At 40.3% G+C, this 24,017-nt stretch overlaps 1 protein-coding gene across 8 annotated transcripts in view; it reads left to right on the top strand.

Moving 5' to 3' along the window:
* The window catches only part of LOC147346182 (nucleoporin SEH1), a 96,779-nt gene that overhangs the window by 32,615 nt on the left and 40,147 nt on the right, over window positions 1-24,017 (top strand). For 7 of the 8 annotated variants that reach the window (XM_086373287.1, XM_086373279.1, XM_086373280.1 and 4 more), the window contains 14 exons: window positions 324-373; window positions 1,169-1,289; window positions 2,728-2,876; window positions 5,852-6,212; window positions 6,641-6,784; window positions 7,897-7,961; window positions 8,532-8,741; window positions 10,611-10,737; window positions 11,861-11,979; window positions 14,536-15,367; window positions 15,469-15,595; window positions 20,843-21,014; window positions 21,822-22,737; window positions 23,360-23,508. In XM_086373287.1, coding sequence (XP_086229413.1) covers window positions 324-373; window positions 1,169-1,289; window positions 2,728-2,876; window positions 5,852-6,212; window positions 6,641-6,784; window positions 7,897-7,961; window positions 8,532-8,741; window positions 10,611-10,737; window positions 11,861-11,979; window positions 14,536-15,367; window positions 15,469-15,595; window positions 20,843-21,014; window positions 21,822-22,737; window positions 23,360-23,508 — 3,542 coding nt within the window. Of the gene's footprint in view, window positions 1-323; window positions 374-1,168; window positions 1,290-2,727; window positions 2,877-5,851; window positions 6,213-6,640; window positions 6,785-7,896; window positions 7,962-8,531; window positions 8,742-10,610; window positions 10,738-11,860; window positions 11,980-14,289; window positions 14,359-14,535; window positions 15,368-15,468; window positions 15,596-20,842; window positions 21,015-21,821; window positions 22,738-23,359; window positions 23,509-24,017 lie in introns of those variants that run through there. The other variant, XM_086373285.1, reaches the window with a different exon arrangement.

A 24,017-nucleotide genomic window follows, 5' to 3' on the forward strand; every position in this document is an offset into this window, starting at 1 on the left:
GGTATGTGTATAATTTTTTAAGCTTTTCTAACATTTTTTTTAATTTAATTTTATTTAACTTTACAATATTGTATTGGTTTTGCCATATATCAAAATGAATCTGCCACAGGTGTACATGTGTTTCCCTTTTCTACCATTTTTAATATAACGTTTTAAAATTTAACTGCCAGTAATGGGCTTCTATACTATCATTTAAAAGTGCTCTATTCTATTTAAAGGGAAAAATTGTTTAGTTTGTTAATTTGCTATTAATATTTTTGAGAGTTGTTAGGTATTGATAAAATACCTTGGTATGTCAGTTTTTGTTTTTGTTTTCTTAACAGACTCACCTATTGATTTTTGTTCACAATCCTGGATGAATAAAGAGAATAAGGTAATCTTTTATATGCTACCAGTTTCTATTGTTAGGAGAGTAAAAGTTCCTGTTTCACAAGTATGAATGCTGAGTACCGTTAATATTAGGTAGAAGTCTTCTACTTGTGAACTGCTATAAATAACCAGGAAGTGGGGAATAGGGCTGGCCTGGGACTCCCTGAGTCTCCAGGGCTGTCTGCACCGCTGCTCTGCCTGGTTCCATGCCGGATCCTCTGGAGTACTGGCTCTATGGGGTGAGGGTTCTGCTTTGTTTGGTTTATTGCATTCTGAGTCCCCAGCACAGAGCTGGCACTCTATCATCTGTTGAATGGTAGGGAGGATGAATTTGTTTGTAGGCAACCTGAGTGTACACTTTTAACATTTCATGACCAAAAAGAAGAGCGTCATCTTTCTTTCAGTGTAGAGTTAAAAAACTAACAAAAAATCTCAGTTTTAATGAGCTCACTTGGGTCCGTCCTCCCCTCTGTAAATCACTGTACCAGGTGGTGGGTTGGGGTAAAACTTCATTCCGTGAGCCTCTGGACCTTACATCTGCTTCTTTGTGTGCATGCCTCTGGGCATCAGTGTGTGTATGTATACAGATATAGAGATGTGACTGAACCATATCACGTGCCCCCCTGAATTGAAAAGAGACCGACTCCTTGAAGGACAGATGCTTATAAATGTAAACAAAATACTTCAAAATCTTACAAAAAGGAAATGCAATTTTTATTTTACTTTTGTAAGAATTTTTTTAACATTATTTTTGTAAAATAATTGAATTTTATTTCTCACTTTGTTTTATTTCTTACAGATTGGTATTCCTGACGTGGGAAAACGTTTTGAAAAGAGGAATCCAAACAGTGACTTAAGCCTTACTAGTTTCCTAGAAAACGAGAAACTGATATCACTTGCCAGCTTGGAAGATTCTTCTGGTAGCGTCACGAAACTTGGCTCATCTTTTCCTCGTCCTGAGCTTGTCGCTCCGTTTGTTTCTGCCGCCTCGTTGCCGTAGTGATTGTGCAGCTGTTTCTCTGCCTTCTTTACCGCTTATCCACCAGCACTCAAATGGCCACTTCCATTAAGCGATGGGAGTTAACTTTTTTTTTCTTTATAGCACTCCTGATAGGCTTACTCTCTCATCTCTCTGTTGAGAATCATTACCGTATAAACAGATGAAGCACTATGCTAAGACATTGGGGTTCAATGAAATATTTTGCCCCTGCACTCTGAAGGTCCTGCCAAGTGGGCAAAGAGATGCATGGCTCCCCTCTGTGTGAAGTGTGTCTCAATGATACAAACTGTGTGGGGGTCATAGGAGGGTGACAAGTTAATTCTGACTGAGGAATGTGTCTGTGAGGCTTCAGTGAAAGGAAAGGTCATTTTTCCTCTTTGAGAAAGGAGGCCTCTGATAGGCCTTAACATAGACACTGGAATAAATGTACATTTAATAGGAAGGAACGGCTTTAGCAGAGACCCTAAGGTGGGGGCATAGAGACATTTGGAGAGTAGCCAGTGCTTTTGTGTGGCAGGTTTATAGCACCTATGTGAAGATGAACTTGGGAATAAACCCAGAAAGTAGGCAGAGACCAAATTATCCATGGCTTTGGAGGCCATGCTGGTGGGCTAAGTGGGATAAATTGAGACTGTAAAATCAAAATGGGTTTTGCTGCTAAAATTTTAAAAATACTTTTAGATTATGAAATTGTAGATGAGGAATTGTTGACCTGAATTTATACAGGTTCTTATTTTAGTATGCTAGATTCTCAGAGGCAGTAGGAAAATTACCCTCTTGAAAAGGCTCACAATACTGTTACAGGTGGTTGACAGTTGTAGTTTTATCCTGCCCTTGCCAGGCTGTGTGTAGAACATTGAGAAGCAGTGCCACTGTTGTTTTATTTGTCTGTTTGTAACTTTCTGGGTTTAATGGAAGTTAATTGTTTATCATATCAGTACTCAGCTTTGTTACATCTTTTTTTTGTTGTTCATTTTTAAGATCAGATACTGTTTGAGGTTTCATATTAGCATTAACCATTAATTCACTGGGATTTAGTTTTATTTCTCCTGTGGCAGGCTCATCTGTCCTTTGTTGATAGTTGCTCATTTGCCACACTGCTTTCTGAATAAACGGCGCTTTTCCCATGGCCACACTTGCCGTATCCTAACTTCCGATGTTTGGTGGTGGCTGCTTCTGTGTTGTCTTCTCAATGAAGGTTAAGTATTTAGTTTGGTTAAATATTAGAGTGCTTTTAGTGATTTATAGATGAAAACTATGGTTTTTTTCATGTCAGATGTTTAGACAGAATCACATGGACTGTTGATGTAAATGATTTATCAACCTTATTGATTACTTTTCCTCCATTTTACTGATAGATGATGATATTGATGATGAAGAGTTTTATGATGATCATTTGGAGGCTTATTTTGAGCAACTGGCGATTCCAGGAATGATGTATGAAGACCTAGAAGGACAGGAACCTCCAGAAAATTATTTTAAGTTACCTACAAGTGATCCTAGTCAGGTATTTTCCAGTCTTTATGGTTTTTCAGAAATTTGACATTAGAAAATTATTACTGGACTCATTAGAAAATTAACATAAAAATTCTGTTGGATTTCCTTGGGCTTTATTTTCCCAGATACAAACTGATGAGAAATGCCCTTCCTGTTCTTTCCTGCTGCTTCTTACCTTTCCCTCACCTGCAGAAAAATTAAAAGAGTGATGCACTGAATGTCTGTATACTCCTGTCCAGGTCAACCAGTTGTGAACATTTTTGCCATCTTTGTGTTTTCTTTGTCCTTCCAAAAAGTAGTTTTTTTACTGAGTCATTTGAAAGGTGCAGATATTTTACCCTAACACTTCAGTGTTTACTTCCTGTGAATGAGGACATTTTCCTACATAATCCCAATTTTTATTTGCCTAATGTAACTTTGATGTGATTTAAATGAATACATAGTCTATGTTCACATTTATCCACTGTCTACAGATGTCCTTTTATTTCTTTGGTTTTAGATCCAGGCTTTGATCGGGGGTCACACTTGTATTTGGTTGCCGTGACATGGATGTCTTTCATGTCATTAAACTTTTTGTAAAGTTTAGTTCTGTTGTTTTGTAAAATGATCCATATGCTAGATATATGTGACTGCTTTCCCCTCCTGATTAAACATACCCGCTGTGTGAACAATTGAAACATAGAGGGCAGTGCTGTGTACTTGGATTACATCCTCAGGAAAGGCCTGTCGTTCCATTTGTTTCCTGTTGGTGGTGCTCTTTGACCATCTTGATGAATGTGGTGTTCGATTCCTCCTCCTCCTTTGTTATCAGGAGGTGGTCTGTGGGATTTCGTGTTCTTTCTTTGCATCCTCCTGAAACCCTGTCTCCTGAGAGACCTTTGGATTGCTTTTATTTTTTTTCCTGTCTCACATTTCCTTACTCTCAAGTTTTCCTGGGTTACAGTGTCCAAGTACAGAGACCTCTGTTTTTGTGTTTAGGTGTACAAGCTGTCAGAGGAGCTGTAATGACCCCCTGCCTTTGTTGTTGTTTTTTTTTAACTAGTGACTTTCAGTTGCAATGAGGGGTTGCTCTGCTCCATTAGAAGCCCTGACCTGGAATGGGTTGCCAACCAGTGGCTTTGCTCCAGGTTTCCTCCCTGTGCCGTCCTGTCCTCCTCTGCATGCCACTGTCAGTCACAGTCCCATAGGTGGTAACTTTGCCCTGTTAGCCTGAAGAGCATTCTTTCTTCAGCATTGTTTTCAGGTGCTTTGTGGAGGAGACAGCTGGTTTCCTGCATTCTGGTTCTTTTTCATCTTTGCTAGTATTCTATATGAAAAATAGTTTTAAATGTCAGTTCTTTGTCTCCTTTGTCTCTCCGCCCTCCCCCCATTGGAATATTCATATTTTAACTTGCTTTTTTAAACTTCCTATGTTGAGATACTTTGATCATTGTGCACTTTTTTTTTTTTTTTTGACGTGAACAACAGATGCATATCTCCTCACAGTTCTGGAGGTGGGGAGTCCGGATCCAGGTGTGAGCAGGGTGGGCTCCTGTGGCTTCTCTCCTTGGAGATGGCAGCTTCTCCTATGACCTCACTGGGTCTCCCTTTCTTGGTCCTCTTGTATTTCAGGCTTTTGGTAGTTTTTCAGGTGTTTATGATAGTTTCCTAGGGCTGCCAGAACAGATTACCAAAGTTTTGTAACTTCAAACAACAGAAATTTACTTGCTCACAGTTCTAAAATGTTGACAGGGCCAAGTGCCCCCCAGTCTCCTTCCTGCCTCTTGCAGCCTCTGTGGGCCTGGTGTCCTTAGTTCATGGCCACATCGCTCCACTGCCTGCTCCATCTTCACATGGCCTGTCCCTGTCTTTCTGTTCCCTCTGAGGTCTCCTCCTCCTTTCTCTTGTAAGGACACCGCTTGTGGGGTTTAAGGCCCACCCCAAATTCAGGATGTTCTCGTCTCAAGATCTTCAGCTTAGTTGCATTTGCAAAGACCCTATTTCTGAATAAGGCCACAGTTTGCAGGTACCACCTGGGCATAAGACTTGGACACATCTTTTCAAAGAGACAGAGTTTAACCCACAAAAGTGTTCCACTAAGAAGTTATTATTCACTGAAGAATATAAAACTGTCTATCTGTATTTTCTCCTATTGCTTTTACATCTAAATCTTTAAGTCATTTGGAGTTTATTTTGAGATAAAGTGGAGATTGTTTATTTTTTGTATAAAAATTTGTTGGAAAATCACCAAGTTAATAAGTGATTTCACTAGAATTTAAATGTATGACCATATTTCAAAGTCAGTATCTTATCTTTTATATAGAACTATCTCTGTGTAGTATTCTGACTTTGAAAAGCCTTATCTGTGAAGCTGTTTTTATTGTTAAACATCTCATAGCAGAGAAGCCTATTAAAGGCTTCGCTGGCACTTGATAGTTAGCAGTGGCTGAATATCTGAGAAGAGTGTTGTGGGCACACAATTCCCTTTCAGCAGCTATTATTCTAGGAAAGAGTGTGGAGTGCCATTTGGGAAGGACTGTTGGAGAGTGTGTTTTCGAGGCCATGGCTTAATCTGCTGTGTCTAATGCAATTGTTCTTGGACTCCTGATGGTCATTTGTTGTTTTTGCTATTTTACTCCTATTAAATGTGATTCATTTATGTTTTCAATGTCTGTTAATCATATTAATTATTTGAGTCTAGCCACACTGATGGGCTTCCTATCCTTTTAGATAGGGTAGGAAGGTAGTTACAAGAGTTACACTTCTAAAAATCCTGAACTATAGTGAGCACCTTGGCCATACTTTTGGTATCCAAGTCTGTTGGTGTATATTTGCCATTGATTTGGTAAATTCTTTACGATTGGTTCACATACAGTCTAGAAGAATACTGTGTAGTCCGTTCCTTTCTAGAATAAATATTTCATGTCATCTGCGTGACTTTTTTTTTTTTTGAAAGAAGTTATGAAAAACAAAACTTATTTCTGGTCTATTATTTACTTTTTAAAGGAAAGTGGAAGAGCAGAAGTTCTGGTGAAGTCTCTTAGGACTCCTAATACAAAACTTAACCCCGTTGACTTTAATGACACAAATGCCAGTAAAGATGATTTTGATTTGATGGATTCTCTAAAGCTAGAGGAAGTGTCTCCTCATCAAAATAAGCATTTGACGTCAGACTCAGAAACTGTTTTGCCTGTGGATAGATTTTTAGACACTGAAACGCCTCAAGTGTCCATTCAAACAAATGTGGATGTAGCATCTTTGAAGCCTGTTAGTGACAATGCATTTAATTCCACTGATGCTCCGTGGTCACCCACCAGTGAAAGGCAAACCTGTGAATGTTACGAGTTGGTTGGAAAGACCAAGGACCGTGAGTGGGCCTTTGTTTCTTTTTTCTTTTTAAATAAAAATAAGAAATATATAAAATACTTATACACATTTTGAATATACTGTATTTCCAAGTGGAACTTGTGTAATCTTTCGTATTAAAGTATATACATGTTCTGTGGATTTAAAAATGGTGTACTTATTCACAGATCTGGTGGAACAGTGCCTTTGTCAGTGTTTGTCATCTTCTCCTTCCTCCCTCATCCTCTGTGATGGAGTTTACTGGGACTAAGGCTGGCGATTTCACCATCAGAGAGAGGCTTTCCTTTTGGGGAAATGGGTTTCCTAATTTTGGGCAGATTTCAATACCATTGATAACTAAGATAAGTCAGCTAAATGAAATTATATAAGAATATCATATCATTTTGCTTGTTGTGTGTCATTGGATGTGTTTGGAATTCTCTTTTCTAGAAGCGGACCCACCACAGAGTGTGGTCTATCAGGATGAGGAGGGCAGATGGGTCACTGATCTCGCCTATTACACACCTTTTGATAAAGAACAAGATTTCAATGTGTCTCTCAGTAATGAACTGAGTGAAGACTTCCGATCTGGCTGTAAGTGTTCTGATAGCCTCTGCTTTTAACTGTTTTCATTGTTTCTGACGGTCTTCTGAGGTTAGTCTGTCATCCTGGTGGGCCACATCAAATCCCTTTTGGAGGATGTGCTTAGCTCCTCGTTTGTTTCTTTAGGAACAGGGGCTCACGTCCATCATTGCTTATCACTGGGACTGAGCCAAGCCTTCCCTAATCGAGGACAGCAAGTCACTTTAGCACCTGTGCGTTGCAGTTAGTACACCTTAGGCTTTACTTTCTCACTTTATAAATTGTCTTGAACAAAAGAACTACTCTGATAGAAGTTACAAAAGCGAATCCATTTTAGAATAAAAGTTCATAATGTAGAAATGAGAGAAAAGTGACGAGAAAGATAAATGAGATCTCAGAGGATGAGAGCATTAGGAACCTCGGTCAGGTTTGTTAATTCTAATGCCTTAGGCAGGGTCATTTACTGTCCAGTCTGTCTGTCCCCTTCCCCATCGTGTTACACCTGGCCCTCTGCTCACTCACCTGGCCTTGTGGCCTTGGCCTAGAGATGGAGGGCTGTGTGCCCATTGGTTTCCTAAGGTGAATTGAGTTGCTCAGTTGAAACGTTGAGGAACAGACACTGGTCCCTGTTTGCCCAGGCTGTGGGGTTTACTGGGATGTGGGATTTTGCCTTTCAAAAACTGGGGCAATCCTGGGTGTTGGGACGAATAGGTAGTTCATACTGTGATGAATTTATAGAGGGGCTTTGCAGTCTGATGGTTCCAGATGAAATTCCATGCATATCACGGGCAGCTGCTATAAGTCTCGTGTGCCAGATCTGCAAGGCTGAAATTAATGTGAATCTTATAAAAAGCTTACATTGTAGAGCCCTGTTAGTAAGTTAGGGCAAGTTAGTACCTGATGAAATCAGTTGCAGTAGGGGGTTCATTACGAAAAGTTGCAGAACCATGTACTCTTAGGTGCTTAAGGCAGATGTGTCATCAGTTCATTGATGGAAGCTTTCACATACTTCTTTCAGTTTTATTTCTTTACTATTTCATTTTCCTAATTAGCTAAGTTTTATTTATATGCTAATATTTAATTGCACATTAGTATAATATAATTATGTAAACTTCTTTTTTAAGCTGATGCATTGGATTTGATTGCACAAGATGAAGAAGAATTTAATAAAGAGCATCAGTTTATGCAGGTTTGTATTTTATTGACATTAACAACAGTTCAGAATTTTTCTTGTATTTAAATGTAGGTAAAATGTTCATTTCTTTCTGAGAATACATAGTGAGAATACATAGATACATACTATAGAATTACATCTTGATATTCCTTATATTTAGATAGTTTCTGCCTTTTCCTTCATATACTTAATTATTAATTGAAAAATAAATGGCCTACTGAAATAATGGTTATTAATTCACTTAAAACTGCCTTAATAGGTTTCAAAGATAATTCCAGTTTTTAATCATGTTTTAAACTGAGGTAGTGCTATTTGTTTTTATTTGAAGATACATTCCTTTCTAAAGATTTGTATCAATGACAATCAGTATTTGATTAAGCAGTATATTAAAGCAATGTGTATTGTATGTTACTCAAGTATTAAAAATTTCTTCTGGACTTCATTACATTTCTTAGCTGCTTAAGCTTGAATTTGTCCAAACTTTTAAAAAATTTAAGTGCTTAAATTTCCTTAGTTAAATTAGTATTTTATGTGTTAGAAAAACAGAAGGCTTGCTGTAGAAATGAAATGATAACTTCTTCCTAGGAAGAAAATATAGATGCCCAGAACATGTCTGTTGCCCTTGGAGATACATCATGGGGAACTTCGGTCAACTGTGGTCTACTGAGGAGATCACTGAGTGCGTCAGATGTGGACAGAGATGATGCCAGTTACTTACGTCTGTCTTTAGGGGAGTTCTTTGCTCAAAGGTCTGAAGCTCTCGGTTGCCTTGGTGGTGGTTACAATGTGAAAAGAGTAAGTACCATGTATATTGGGAGTGGTAAATGCACCAGCCCTTATGTACTGAATGCAGTGACAGTGTAGCCAAATCATAGTGTCTTTAAAGCAGAGACAATAGGGGTGTGGTGGGATGGTGGGAAAAGGTTTCGATTTTTGGTGGTCGTACCCTTGCTCCAGTCCTACCTCTGTCTTTTAACTAGTTCTGTGTCATGGAACAATGTATGTAACTCCTCTGTGCCTTAATTTTCCGATTTCTGGGATGGAATACTGTCTTACAGGGTTTGTGGGTTACTGTGCTGGTGCACTACGGTGTTCAGCACAGCTTCACATGTGTCAAGTACTTGATGTTTGTTGCTGTTATGTCTTTGGTTGTGGGAAGAATTCAGAGATTCATTAATTTTTAAACCTCTGGTCTAAAAACATGTTTTGAAATATAGTAGTGTTTTGGTTTAGTAAGATGTATGTGTAAAAAGTTTTAAATGCCAGTGGTAGTGGTAAGTTGTATGAGGCAGGAGGGGAAGCTGTGTGCGTCTCTAGGGTCAGGGTGGTGTCTGAGGAGGGGCGCTGTGCTGGTGCCTGACAGTTTGGGGAGTAGGCGGTGTGTTCTCAGTGAAGGTCTGGAGGTGCCAAGTGGAGCTTGAGCGGCACATTTGAGGAGCAGAGAGCAGGCAAACAGCTCCTGTGAGTGGGGCAGCAGGCGGATGGCTGGTGGAAGTAGACAAGGGCCAGGTCATGAGGGGCCCTCGCAGGGGTTGGGGGCATCTCACGGGGACAGGGAGGCAGGGAGTAGTTTTCAGGCCCAGATGTGAGATGAGCTGGAGGCAGGAGTCTCCTAAGCCCCAGAGGAGGATCAGTGGGCAGAGACTGAGCCACATAGGAGGTGCCACGAAGGTCGGGGAATAGGATGGCAGTAGGAAACAGAAGAGTCTAGGGCGTGGGAGTGCCTCTGGAGAATTCCGTGTTGGGACTTGGTGCTGCCATAGTGAGTGTATGCTAAACCTGAGCTTCATTGAGAGTGTAACAGCGAGTTAGAACACTGCTGATTTACAGAAAAATTTGAACTATCTGTGCAGTGAATTAAAAAATGAGAGTAAATACTTAGGCAGATATTTCTTCCTGGATCGATTGGTTTTGACATTATGAGAGAAATTGAAGAGTAACTCAGTTCCTCTCTGAACAGCTGGACAAAACACCAGGTACTAGAAAGATGTAGCTATCACTTTGTGTTAGTTGTGAAATGTTGCTTGGTTCAAGTTGCTGGATCAAAGGAAGGTATCCCCAAGTGAAGATCAGTTGAAAATTGAGTGCCTTTAGTGAATTTGCATTTCAGGTCTGTTCTGTGAGAGCTCTGGAAAGAAGCTGGATGGGGAATTCCCTGCCCCTGAGCAAGGTCCTTGAACGCAGACCTTCTGAGTGCTCATCCAAGGCAGTAGGAACATGCCTAATCTTAATACAGGTTTTCAGGGACCTATTTATTGTGTAAAATAAAATACCCTTCTAAGTACTATAAGTTCCAGGAAGGCAGAAAATTTTATCTTTTTTCTTACTGATATGTCACTGATGATTACTAACAGTGCCTAACAGATAGTAGGTGCTCAATAATAATTGCCAAGGGAACAGTGTCGTTTCTGGGTTGTTTTCATTTGGATTTCTTAGTAAGGGCAAATTATTTGGCAGTATTCATTCTGATAATTACAGATAGCTAGCAGTAAGGAAATGTCCTGTCTAGACTTGTAATGTTCATTTCTAGCAACTTACATTTAAATGGAAAATCAGAATTACTTTGTTGAAATCCATTTAACTAGGTTACAAGTATTAGGATAAAATAGTCTAGGATTTCTCAGAGGAGTTGAACATAAAATAATTCACATATTTATTTTGTAGCCATCGTTTGGTTATTTTATTAGATCACCAGAGAAAAGAGAACCTATTGCCCTAATAAGAAAATCAGACCTATCAAGAAGTAATTTGGGAAAAGAAGTGGCTGATCTTAACCATGGTCTTTTTTCAGGTAATGGATTAAATGAAATTTTTAGTAAACTTTTCATTTAACCTGTAAATTATTGGTTGTGTGATCATGTTCTTATGAGGAAGAAAGTATTTGAATTTTTTGAGTATTAGTTACCGATTTGATTTTTATACAACTTCACATTGCCTTTTCAGTTTAAAGCTGAAACAACTCAGCCAAAATTCACCTAAATCCTTCTGTTAAAAACGAAAGTGAATGGAATATAATTTGTGCAGGTGATCGACTGGCTTAATTTTGGCATGTTAAACTACTGAGTTAATGAATTATAACTTACTATATGTATTATTTAGGTAGACTTTAAAAGAAGAGTTTTCAGATTTGGGCCGTCGTAGTATAAATATGATAAATATCTCTGAGAATTAAAAGCCAGACTTCCATGATTAATATACAATTATCATACAGCTGCTTTTTGCTAATATAATGCCTAGTGTATTATATTATGAAATGGTATAAAATGTGCTTTAGTCCTTAAAGAGCTTATATTCCAGAGGCTGGGGAGTGGGGTGGGGTGGTGGGATAAAGAGGCTGTATATAGTATTGACTTTCTGTTATTATAAAGAGTTACTCATTTTTAAATTCAACTTGCATATTCATGAAATGTTTCAAAGTGGAAAGTATTAAATGAAGTTGTCAGTATTTTGCAAGGAAGAGATTAAAATCCACAATCTTCTTCAAAATTTAGACTTTGAAGAATCCAGCTAAATGAACAATGATATGGTTCTTTGTCCTAGTGACTGTAGGACAAAGAAAATTTAAACAGTTTTTATGAGGCTGACTGATATTTGGTATATAAAGATTTCTTCCTTGTCAATTACATTTAGTGGTCATTACCCATGGATTGGGCTTCCCTTGTGGCTCAGCTGGTAAAGAATCTGCTTGCAATGTGGGAGACCTGGGTTCCATCTATTGGTTGGGAGGATCCCCTGGAGAAGGGAAAAGCAACCCACTCCAGTATTCTGGTCTGGAGAATTCCATGGACTGTATAGTCCACGGGGTTGCAAAGAGTCGGACATGACTGGGCGACTTTCACCTCACACTTCATTGCATGGATTGTCTCTGTGACATAGTTTATGGATGTAAATTGAGTATTATATATTTTCTACAGGAGATTTAAAGGCACAGCTAAGTGAAGGATCAGTTACACTTCAGGCTGAAGAACTGGAGAGTATTTCACAAGTGGATGAAAATGATGTGACATTAACTGCCAATAAAGGAAAAGCAGAGGTATTTTAAGCTTTTCATGAGGGAGAGCTAAAACCCATGTTCTCATAATTCTTTACAAGATCAAGATAAGGTCACATGTAAAAATGCATAACTTTTTTTTTTTACTCAATTTTATTACAAGTATCATTTAAAAATTATCAGTGTATAGTAAATGTACAAAAGAGTTTATAAAACATAAACTTAGTGAGTTATCAAAACTTATATACCCATGTACACCCAAGGTCAAGAAAGAGAACATTGTCAGCAGCCCAGGAGCCATGTTTTTGTCTCTTCTGAAGACTGCTTCCTCCTGTCTGACCTCTAACACTGTCACCTGTTCATCTCTTTTTGAACTTTATATGTAAGAAATCATGTATGTAGCATATATTTTTTCTTTTTTTTTTTCACTTACGTTTGTAAGATTCAACTATAATAAGTATAGTAGATAATTTTCATTGCTGTATAGTATTTTACCATGAATATTTTGCCATCGATATATCTACTCTACTGTTGATGGATATTTGAAATCTTTCTTATATCAGTATGACACTGTTAAATAGTGTAGTTTTATAATAAAAGTATGTTGGCTATTTTCTTATTGTTTTGTTCAAGTCACTAAGTCATGTCCAACTCTTTGTGACCCCATGGACTGTAGCACATGAGGCTTCCCTATCCACTGTCTCCCAGAGTTTGCTCAAATTCATGTCCATGTTGGGGTTTTTTGGTTTTCCCTATCTCTTCCTTAACATTAAAAGTATCATAAAACATTCAGTTTACTTTATTCCAGTCTTATAATTGCCTGTTGTTTATATTTATTTCTCTTTGTAAACCCCATAAGAGGTTATGATGATGTTGATGGTGATTACTATTATTACATACAACCAATGTGTATCTCTGACCTTCCATTTAAGATTAATTTTCTTTTGCCTGAAGAATACCCTTACAATTTTGTTTTGTGAGGGACTACTGGTAATGAATACTCTGTTTTGTCAGTCTGAAGATATCTTTACCTTTATGTTTGTTAACAAGTATGTTAAACTTTGAGTATTTTTTTCTTTTATATTTTTTCTGTTCTGTTGTGTTTTCTGTTACTTTCTCTTGCATTCTGAATTATTTTTTTCAGACTTCTCTTCCAAGTCTGATTCTTTTTTCAGTTGTGTCTAAGTTGTGAAACCTGTCCTTTGGGTTCTTGATTTGTTATTGTGTTTTTTAATTATAGAATTTACATTTAGTTCTTTCTTGATAATTTCTCGTCTTCTGTTGAGTTGTCAGTGTCATTGTTGTTTTTCTTAAATATGTATGTATGTATTTGGTTATGGCACATGGGATCTTTTTAGTTGCAGCACACAGGATCTAGTTCCCCAACCAGGGATCAAGCATGGGCCCCCTGCCCTGGGAATGTAGCCACTGGACCACAGGGAAGTCCCTTAATGTTACTTTTTATTTCCTTAAGTATGTTTTAGGTTTTGTTAGATTTGATGTTTTAGATGTGTTTTAGACTCAGAGTCCATTGTCTGCATTCTGCAGTTCTCTTTTTCTGGAATGTGGGACGCATTACCTTGGAGCACTGTGAGTAGATTTTTAAAGGAAAAGTTGGTGAAATATTTGAGTCCATGGGAGATACCTTCCAGACAGGATTTTTACTTGCTTCTGAGTGAGGAACCCCAGCAGTTTTAGGTTGCTTTAATTTGGTTCCTGGGATCGAGCTGTTCAGAGCTAAGCCACCTTTACTCCTCGAGTGTAGCCCTCTGTGGTCTTGTCCTAAAGTGTGGATGTTCACTGTGATCACCACCTCTCCCTTATCATTGTCAGACTCTGAACCTGATTTTTGTACTCTTACTCCCTTAAGAGCCACTTTTCTGAGCTTCTTTTTTAAAAATTATTTTCTTAGCTTCATAAGCTTCCTGACGTAGACCCCTCTTGAAGCAGCAGAGACCCTGAGTAATAGCATCCCCAGGACTGGGCTCACCCCTCTGGGATTCTCTCTTCTCTTGGATTTTGGCCCCATAATTTTTCATTCCATTTTTTTAGCTGTCTAGTACCTTCTCAGAATTGTTTTTGAACATGCTGTGTTGTTCTGATTACTCTCAGCCAGAGTTGGTTTGCATTACTATTCCTGGAGGCTGAAGTCTTAATTAGTATTTAAAAAAATATTAAATAGGTTTATATTGCTTTGTTGTTGGTTCCATTTCATTGTTTTACCCATGGCTTCTGTTTCTGTCTTGCTTATAAATAATTCCAATAGTTGACTGAAATTACCAAGAATATACTTGGAATCACTGTGACTCAATGGCTTCTCAGTTTCAGTAGTTTAATTTTTTTGGTTTACAGTTACTCTCTGATTCAGATTTAGCGTTTAACTCCAGAAGATGTTTTTTGAACAGCTGATGATCGGACCTTGTAAGTAAACTAGTACTCTGCAGTTAAAGTTGATAGCAGCTGTTTTTTTTCATTGGGAGATTCAACTGGTATACTATTAATTTCTTGCTGCTGTTAGATCTTATGTAGCACTTACAAATAAAGATTAAACTAATATGTGCATGTGCATGGAACTGATGTGAACTTTCTGATCTCTAGGACACTTTCCTTGTCAGCAGCAAACCTCAGAGACATACAGACGAGCTGCCCAGCGAGAGTGACTCTGTGCTGAGGATAAGCACCATTGCTTCTGCCATCGCGGAAGCGTCAGTGAGCGCTGACCCTCTCCAGCTTGCCACCATGATCAAAGCACTTTCAAATAAAACCCGAGAGAAGACTTGTCAGGAGGATGGTAAACAAAGGCACTATTCTGCTGTGTCTCATTTCTTACCTAATGATCTGGAAAAAAGTAATGGATCCAGCACATTTGATATGGAGAGATACCTTAAGAAAACAGACATTAGTCAGTATGAAGGTGGGCTGGACAACTTTTCAAGAGCTGGTGTGTCTGGTATTTGGGATTTATCTTTGTCCAAAGAGCGGACTACACACGACATCCATGTGGTGGACCTGGGTGCTACTAGCATAAGCGTAAGGGAGCCAGAGGTAGGCACTGCAGCCGGTTTTTATGGTGAAAGTGGAGACAGCGTGGATCAGGCATCGTTGAGAACAATTAGCTCTTCAAATTCAGTTCTTACAAATGTGGGCGAGAGAGAGGGTACAGCAGTTGATGTGAAGACACATTCCATTGACCATAAATCCCCAGATTCTGGTGATGGTGAAAAAGCTGCCTCCGTACCCATTCCAGCCCCTGATAGTTGCTCCGTCATTGGGAACCCCAGAGTAGCATCTCTCTGGCTGTCAGAAGAGTGTAAAGGCCTACAGGAGAGTAGAGACTACCAGAGGCAAAATGAGTGCATTGGTGAGACAAGTAACAGTGAAAAGCACGTGGCTTTTGAAAACCATTCAATAATCTCACCTAAACGTGTTGGTAAGTGTCACAGTAATTGGTCACACTCAAGAAATTGCATGGAATGTTTTGTTTTGTTTTTTTTTTCTGTGTCCTCATTGGAAAATACATCTTTCTGATAGATTTGAAAAGTCCCTCTCCTGAGCACGGTGGACAAGGCTCGGAGAACGGCGAGGACAGCTTCAGACCTTCCACTTCTCCACTGAGTCATTCTTCTCCTAGTGAAATTTCAGGAACTAGTTTATCAGGGTAGGTGCTTAATTTTTTTTTTTGTAATAAAAATACATGCTCAGTATAGGAAAATTGGAATGAAATGTAAAGAAAGCTAGTCACTGTAGGTTCATCATTCAGACCTAACAATTATATTTTGTGAGTTTCTTTCAAGCCATATTTCTTTGCAAATTTTCATACTCTGCTGTTTTCACTTACAATAATTTAAAAGAAAATTAATGTTATAAACTGCATAATGGATCTGTCATGGTTTATTTGGTGCTTTTGGTAGATATTGGGGATGCTGGATTTTTTTTTTTTTTGCCATTTTAATGATATTGAGATAACAACTTTCCTCATAAAATTTTTCTCTGTGTTGTAACTGATTTCCTCAGAAGTAAAATTACCAAGTCAGGAATAAGAGTATTTTCAGGCTTTCCAGATTGGCAACCTGTTTTCTAAAAGGATCTTACTGACTTGCTCTTATATCTGTGTGTGATGAAGGTATGCAATTCACTGTTTCTTATCAGCATTTTAAATAACTTAATTTTGGATTTATTTTTTTATCTTAACAGTGTTTGTGCTCTTAATACTAATGAGTTTGGTAGGTGCTTTTTCAAAGGTTAGGATAAGAATGCTAATATTTTACATGTTTGAACACAGTCTATAGATTAACTTAATCTTCAAGTTATAGACACTTTTTAATTTTTCAAAAATGATATAAGTCAACATTGCTTCAAAAGTTTACACATATATATGTATGTGTGTGTTTCCATGGAACTTTGAACAGTTTAAATATAGTGCTTTATCAGATGTGTCTATGTGTATTTATGTATAGGTGTGTAGGTAGATGTGTTACAGGATAAATTCTTAGAAATGATTGTTGGGACAAAGAGTATATTGGTTTATGTTCCTATTTAAATCAGTGCAACCCCTCCCTAGAGGTTGTGTTGGTTTAGTTTTCCACCAGCAATTTAGGGAAGAGCCTGCTTTTCTACAACCTCACCAACAGAACGCTTATTGAACTTTTTATTGTCAACAGTCTGATAGATGAAAAAAATACTATTTCAGTGTAACTTTAAATGATGAGCATTTTTTGTGTTTTATGTCAAATACTTATTTGTGTTTGTTGCCTTCATGGACTATTAGTCTTTCTTGTCTCCATTTCTTGGATCCCTGGATGTATTAAAGAGAGTGAATAGCCCTTTGTGACATGAATTGTACAGTTTCTAGTCTTTAGAAAGTTTTTCCTCTCTTGTACTTTTTGCTCTTGTGAATTCTTAGCTCCAGCTTACCCAGACTGTTTCCCAAGATATATAAAATCCAGGAACAGCTTGGGCAGCATTTAGTAGGTAAAACTTGGATATCAAATGTAATTTCAGTTTGTTTGAAAATACCAAATATTCATGATAATTTCACTGCTTAGGTAAAATTTCCAGCTTACTAAAATCTTTCCTTAAAGAAACATATAAAAGATCTTTTATAAAGCCATCAAAGAAAGAATTCTTACATTTAATAAAGTGAACTTTCTATATGGCAGTAGTTTTTGCCTCACAATTGACATGATTTTTTTGTAAGCTTTATGCTAAAGATGCTTTCGAGCCTAATGAGATCTTTTGAGTCTAGTAACTTCGTTGGGCTGTGTCTCTGTGTTGACTTCACAGCCACCTTGCAGCGCCTTGTCATGCAGTGCCCCTTTAGTATTTGGAGTCGAGCTTCCTTTTATCAGGAAGGTTTATTATTATTATTATTATTTTAGTTGTTAAAATATTGGTCCTGACCAAATTTTGCTCAACTTCTGCATTTATTTTCTCTTTAATCCTTTTTTTTTTTTTTTTTTCATTTTTTTCCCCCTTTTTTGAGGAACTTGTTAGAGCCAAAGGAAGTTGCAAAGCTAGTATAGAGAGAGCCTGTGTCCTTCCCCAGCTTCCCTAGTTCTTGCACGGAATCACCACCAGGAACTTGTACTGGGCATGATGTGTGGCTAGAATTGTGCCATTTTATCACAGGTGTGAATGTGTGTAACCACCTCCACAGTTCGAGACACAGAGCTTTTCCATCACAATAGTAACGCTTCTTTCTTAATTTCTTTTTCATTTTGTTTGCATTTCACATTTCTGCTTTCTAGATTCCTTTCAGTATTCTCTTTATTGTTTCTTAACTCCTGTGTATTTTCCAATATTATCTTATTTTCTATGGTTTTTATATTTTTAAATTGTATATACAGGCATTTAATAAAAACTAAGTGCCATATAAAGACTTATTATGATTTTTTTCCCTTCACCGTGCCCTTTACTGCATGATCAGAGACAAAATGCCGGGCTGGCTGCTCTTACACTTGGACCCACCTGTTTTTATCTTGTGTGCCTAAGAAAATACACTCATTCTTTAAGTGTAGGAAACATACCTTAGGGAGATGCTAAATTTTCTCATGAACTTGGCATGTGGTCAGATACTTTGACAACAGCATTGTTGCCCTTTCTAAAGTGGCCATGGGTTTGGTGAGCTTCCTCCTCTCTGAGGGTCAGCCACCTGCATCCCCACCGCTCATCCAGGGCCAGATGGCAGGCTTGGTGGGAAAGAAGGTGGTCACAGCAGGTTCTGAGGTTCATTCTGCTGTCACTTGTCCTCCTTGCTGCTGCCATGCTCTGCGGGTGGGCATGCCACGTCCTCCTGTCCTTTCTGCTGCAGGACAGCCCTTCCTGCCAAGGCCGAACTTCTGGCTCCAGTTTATCTGCCTGCTGTTGCGCCTGTGCTTTTCCTGTCATCAGTGTAAGTGTACATGTCTGTGTCTTGTAGTTGCTTTTCTTGGATGGTGCTCCCTGTGCATGGTGGTCTCTCCCTTTGTTCAGTTCAGTTCCATTGCTCAGTTGTTGTGTGACTCTTTGCGACCCCATGGACTGCCACATGCCAGGCTTCCCTGTCCATCATCAACTCCTGCAGCTTGCTCAAACTCATGTCCCATCGAGTCAGTGATACCATCCAACCATCTCATCCTCTGTCCCCTTCTCCTGCCCTCAATCTTTCCCAGCATCAGGGTCTTTTCCAGTGAGTCAGTTCTTCTCATCTGGTGGCCAAAGTATTGGAGCTTCAGCTTCAACATCAGTCCTTCCAATGAATATTCAGGATTGATTTCCTTTAGGATGGACTGATTTGATCTCCTTGCAGGCCAAGGGACTCTCAGGAATCTTCAACACCACGGTTCAAAAACATCAGTTCTTCGGCGCTCAGCTTTCTTTATGGACCAACTCTCACATCTATACATGACTGCTGGAAAAACTATAGTGACTAGGCAGAACTTTGTTGGCAAAGTAATGTCTCTGCTTTTTAATATGCTGTCTAGATTGGTCATAGCTTTTCTTCCAAGGAGCAGACGTCTTTTAATTTCATGGCTGCATTTACTCTTCTCCCCTGAGGAGAGTTCATTTCCTGTTTCCTGTGACCTGTTCCTCCTGAGATGCCCAGAGCTGGGACTGCCTTTCGGGGCATCCCCACCTGTTTCTTTCTCCTCATCTTCATATCTCTGCCTTCTCCTTGTATCATGGAGTAGCCTAGCCGTTCAAGTGTTTACTCAGCGTTACTGATTTTCTGCTGTACCAACTATGCTTTTCATGGCTGCCAGTATGAACATTCATTTTGTATTCATTTCTTTTTATTGAAATCCTGCTTGTACTTTTTTACTGTAAAATGGCTTTCGTGTTTTTAGTCTTTTTTTTCTTGTTCTTCCAACTCATATTCATTAAGTTTCTTAACATTCACGGTGAAATGTCGGTCAGAACATTGATCTGTTGAGCAGCCACATCTTTCTGGTGAGAGTGCGTTGTCTGCTGACCATGCTGCTTGCCAGCACTTCTGCTGCTGGTCTTTAGTGTCCACTCACCTTCTGGCAGGAACATTGCTGCCTTGAGTCTCTGTGTGGCTGGCACCAGTCTGGCATCCTGAATTGCTCTCCTTTTGTTTCTGTGTGTTCTTACAGTTCAGTTCTCATTGCTTGAGGTAATAAAAGCCTCAGTGCTTCTGTTCCTTTTGACCAGAGGAGCTAGATTCAGCATGCGCTACAGTACCCAGAACTCTTCTTCCTGCCACCCCATGTTGTCTGTGTGAGTATGACTGTGTGTGCGTTTGTGCACATGTGTGTGCATGTGCATATAGAACCCACGCAGGTGCGTGTGATTCAGTGCTAAAGTGGGCCTGAAGCAAGTTGATTAGTATTTTGTTTGCATTGGTTAGAGATTCACTAGTGTTGGGTCAGTACTGTCTTGATTTGGTCCTTGTAAAAATCCAGAATTCAAAATAGGGTTTTCTCTCTGTATCCATTGCCCACCTGAGTATTCAGACTTTGTGGGGGAAAAAGAAGAGGGGGGAGTAAAATTCAGTCCAATTAATTACGGACTTGAAGCTAAGTGGAGGAGTTTGCAGGGGTGCAGCAGCTGTTTGCAAAGATAGCTTTGATGGTGTTTCCCACCCAGTGTGTCTCCTACCCCTCCTCAAGAGGAAGCCTGGTCCCTCCTCTGTCAGGCTGGCCTGGCTCTGTGCTGGGGATTGATGGAATGTGGAACGTGTATGTGGGATCTTACTATTTATTGCTTACTTTTTTTTTTAAACTTAATATATCCTGAACATCTTTCTGAGCCAGTTGGTAGTATTCAGCTGCATGATTTTAAACAGTTGCCCAGTGTTTTATTGTATGTCTGTACCCTAACTGCCATAGCCTCCTTCTCCTATAAGATGCCCTGCTTTAGTAGTGATAGTGATGTTCCTCAGGACTCATCTCTTGATGTATAGCCCCTGAGTACAGGGGTTTGGTTGTGCCTGCTTGATGATCAGCCAGGAGCTGGGCCCTTTATCTCCCCACCATGGTGCAGCTCTGCCCATTTCTGTGTACTCATCCACGAGATTCTTGTTTTTGCTTTGCTCTTTGGGGCAGGAGTTGCCGAGTTCTCTGTTTATTGGTCTATATCAGGTCTTCATTAACTGTTGAATGAAAAGCTAACACTGTTAAGGGATTTTATATGGAATTTATTAATGAAACTGCCACGGCTTTTTTTTTTAGTAGCTTACCAGATACTTCATTCAATGGGACTATACTTCACAGATTTAGATAAGGGTAAGAAGGTGTAATCAAGGGTAAGAAGAATGAATCCAGGGTTGAGTTGTATATGGCAACTAGGACAGACGGAAGTGAAGGTTGATGGGGTTGTAGGCAAGCAGGAAGGGCTTTCTGCCATGTAGATGATGTTAAGTGAAGGGGTGGACAAGTCCAGACACAGGTATTCTCTCTCCCAGGTGTGCCCTGGAGTCTTTTGGTTCAGCAGCTCAGCCACAGAAGGGCCCCTGTGAGAGGGAGTTGTCCCAGCTGACGTGTCCAGAGGCCAGTGTCAGCAGGCTGACGTACGTTTCTGAGCAGGAGAGCATTAGTCCCTCCATGGCCTCACGTCGTGTCCTTGATGACCGCAAGGTAAGCACTTCTGTCACTTCTTTACTCACACTTACCTCTGAAGTCTTACTGCTATAAGACTCAGACTTGAATTCAGGGCTGACTAATTTTGGTTTCTCTTTTTCCTTTAAAGTAAGTGCGCGTGCGTGCATGCCCACATATTTTGCTCAGACAGCTACTTGTGCTGGGTTGGCACTGCAGGTACACATATTTAGTGTCTGCCCTCAAAAAGCTCTCAGTCTGGTGGAGCACACGAAGACACGCTGTGCAGTGAAGTGCAGTGTGGGAGCTTCAGGAGGTAACGGACAGCCTCAGCTGGTAGCGTGTCCAGCAGAGCTCGATGAGGCCTACCTGGAGTCAGGTGTGGGGAAGAGGGAATCACAGAACACACCTGCATTTGATTCATGGCCACACTGAATTGTATATGTGGTGAGAGGAAGGCAGGCCAGGCCACGATGTCGTAGATGTAAAATTTGGGCGTTTGAGACATTTAATTACTAAACAAAACTACTTGTTTCTGGTTCTGTAATTGGTAAAAACAGGGAATGTGGTGGTGGTGGTTTAGTAGACTGCCAGGCTCCTCTGTCCATGGGATTCTCCAGGCAAGAATACTGGAGCGGGTTGCCAAAAAACAATGAATGCAGATTTTCTAACTCTTAACCCTGCTTTTCACGGCTACAGAAACTACTACCCTTATAGCCTGTTTTTTTTTTTTTAAGAGTCGTGATGTCATGTAGATCTCTGCTCTTTGAGAGTATATCAGCATGGTTTGCATTTGTAATATTCATTTTATCTGTGGGTAATTTCTGAACATTTTCTGTCACGTAGAGTGATATCACCAGTGAGTTGAGCACCACAATTATCCGGGCCAGTCCAGTTCCAGCTCAGGAGCCAGCTGCGGATAAGTTAGGAGAAAAAAGTCCATTTCAAAGTAGAGGAAAAGGAGCATTATCGTATATTATCCAGAAGAACTTGGACACAGAAAAAGTGACTGAAACGACTTCTCTGAGCAGCAGACCTGAAGATGTAAAACTGGACTTTAGCTCCAGTAGACTGCCTTCCTCCAAGAGTGAAGATCGGTCACAGACCAGTGCGACGGGTTTGACCTCAGACCGTGGTGACCTGGAGCAGGTCAGCCTAGCTCTGCGGAGTGAATCCAGCCTCCACCCAGCCACACTGGCCATACCGTGCCTCCCCGTGTCCCGCCAGGCACCTGTGCTCGACGGTGGGCACGTGACTCCTAGAGACACATCAGCTACTGACAGTGAATTCAGTGGCCAGGGTCCTTACCGGACGTCTGTCCCTTCTGTCCCCAGCACCGAGGGCTGCGGCCCTGCACCCATGAGGCAGCACATGCCCCTCACAGGTCCTGCAGTCTCAGTGCACTATCCCCTCCCCGTGGCTCCGTGTGCCCAGCCGCACTCTGGGGCACTGCCTGCAGCCAGCAGTGCCACCCTGCCTCGCTGCCGGGCCTGTGGTGCCACCGCCTGTGGGCTTTCCTGTGGGCTCCCAGGAAGCTGTCACCCTGCCATTGTGGGAGAGCATGTCCAGCACTCAGTGACTGCAGGCCTCTGCCTGGGACAGGATATCGGCTCAGGGTTGATGGCCTCCTCTTCCCTTTGTAACCTGTACTCTGACACCCTCAGTCAGAACCTTCTGAATGCAGCCAAAGTGCTTCCTGTGCAGTCTCTCCATCCAGACTGTGGAATTGAGCCATGGGATTCAGCAGTGGTGTCAGGACTTGGTAAGACCCTTTTACTCTGATGCTGCTTATTGTTGGTTGCTGTTATTTAAAGGTTGAATTATTTTCTCAATTAGGACCTTGAAACTGATTTGTTTCAAGGAAGTAATGATTAGAGTGAATTTCATGTGAGCTTTTTTCTTTATCCTGAATTTGGAACACGACCATATTTCTGTGCAAGGGTCCCTGAGTAGCCCTGCTGCTGCTAAGTCGCTTCAGTCGTATCCGACTCTGTGGGACCCCATAGACGGCAGCCCACTAGGCTCCTCTGTCCCTGGGATTCTCCAGGCAAGATCACTGGAGTGGGTTGCCATTTCCTTCTCCAATGCGTGAAAGTGAAGTCGCTCAGTCGTGCCCGACTCTTAGCGACCGCATGGATGCAGCCTACCAGGCTCCTCCATCCATGGGATTTTCCAGGCAAGAGTACTGGAGTGGGGTGCGATTGCCTTCTCCTGAGTAGCCCTAGAAAAATGTAAAAACTCAGGTAAATCTACTGTCTTTGTCTCTCTGGTTCTGTCTCAGGCTCTGAGCTTGGAGTTCTTTTATTATTTTAATTAAGTTGGGTGTGGTTTTGACTCTGCTTTTTCTCTTTCCTGGGTTTTGACTCTGCTTTTTCTCTTTCCAGGGAGAGTAAGTGTGCCCGAGGAATTAAAGTTTCCTCATGCTTGCTGTGTTGGCATTGCTTCACAAACTTACCTCAGTGTCCTGAACCCCGCTGACCGCTGGCTGCAGGTCAGCATCGGGGTTCTCAGTGTCAGTGTTGACGGTGAAAAGGTGAGCTCCCTGTGTCTTTCTCCTGATTGAGTGGTCACCTTAAGGTTGATCTGGACTTCTTTCCCTACCTCTCCCTTGATGAAGGGAGCTTGTCCCCACCCTGCACTTGACACAGAGGTGTTGTAAGGTGTCTTTATCTTGGTTCTTTTGTTGTAGTACTTCTGATGAAAGTGAAACCTGAGTTTGTTTCTGATATTACCAGGTGTTCCTGTTTATTTATTAACCATGATACTTCATTGTCACTTGTTTATAAAATCATGTAAATGTGCTTTTTGTGCTATCCTTTAAATCCCTGACTGGAGCTCTGAGTTCTGGTCTCTGCTGGTTTTGTTCAATGTGATTGAATATAAATTGCTGCATTTATCCAAAAAACCAAAACAAAACCCCTAAAAGAAACAAGTTACTGTTGGGACCCTATACCTGCTTTTGTTAAGTGAATTTATCTGAATGTGTTCTTACATGATCTTCTTTTTTTTTTTTAATATCTGTTTATTTACTTGGCTGTGTCA

Source organism: Bos grunniens, chromosome 24 (assembly GCF_055505025.1).
Source record: "Bos grunniens cultivar Pamir isolate PY7600 chromosome 24, Bosgru_T2T1.0, whole genome shotgun sequence".
Lineage (NCBI taxonomy): Eukaryota > Metazoa > Chordata > Mammalia > Artiodactyla > Bovidae > Bos > Bos grunniens.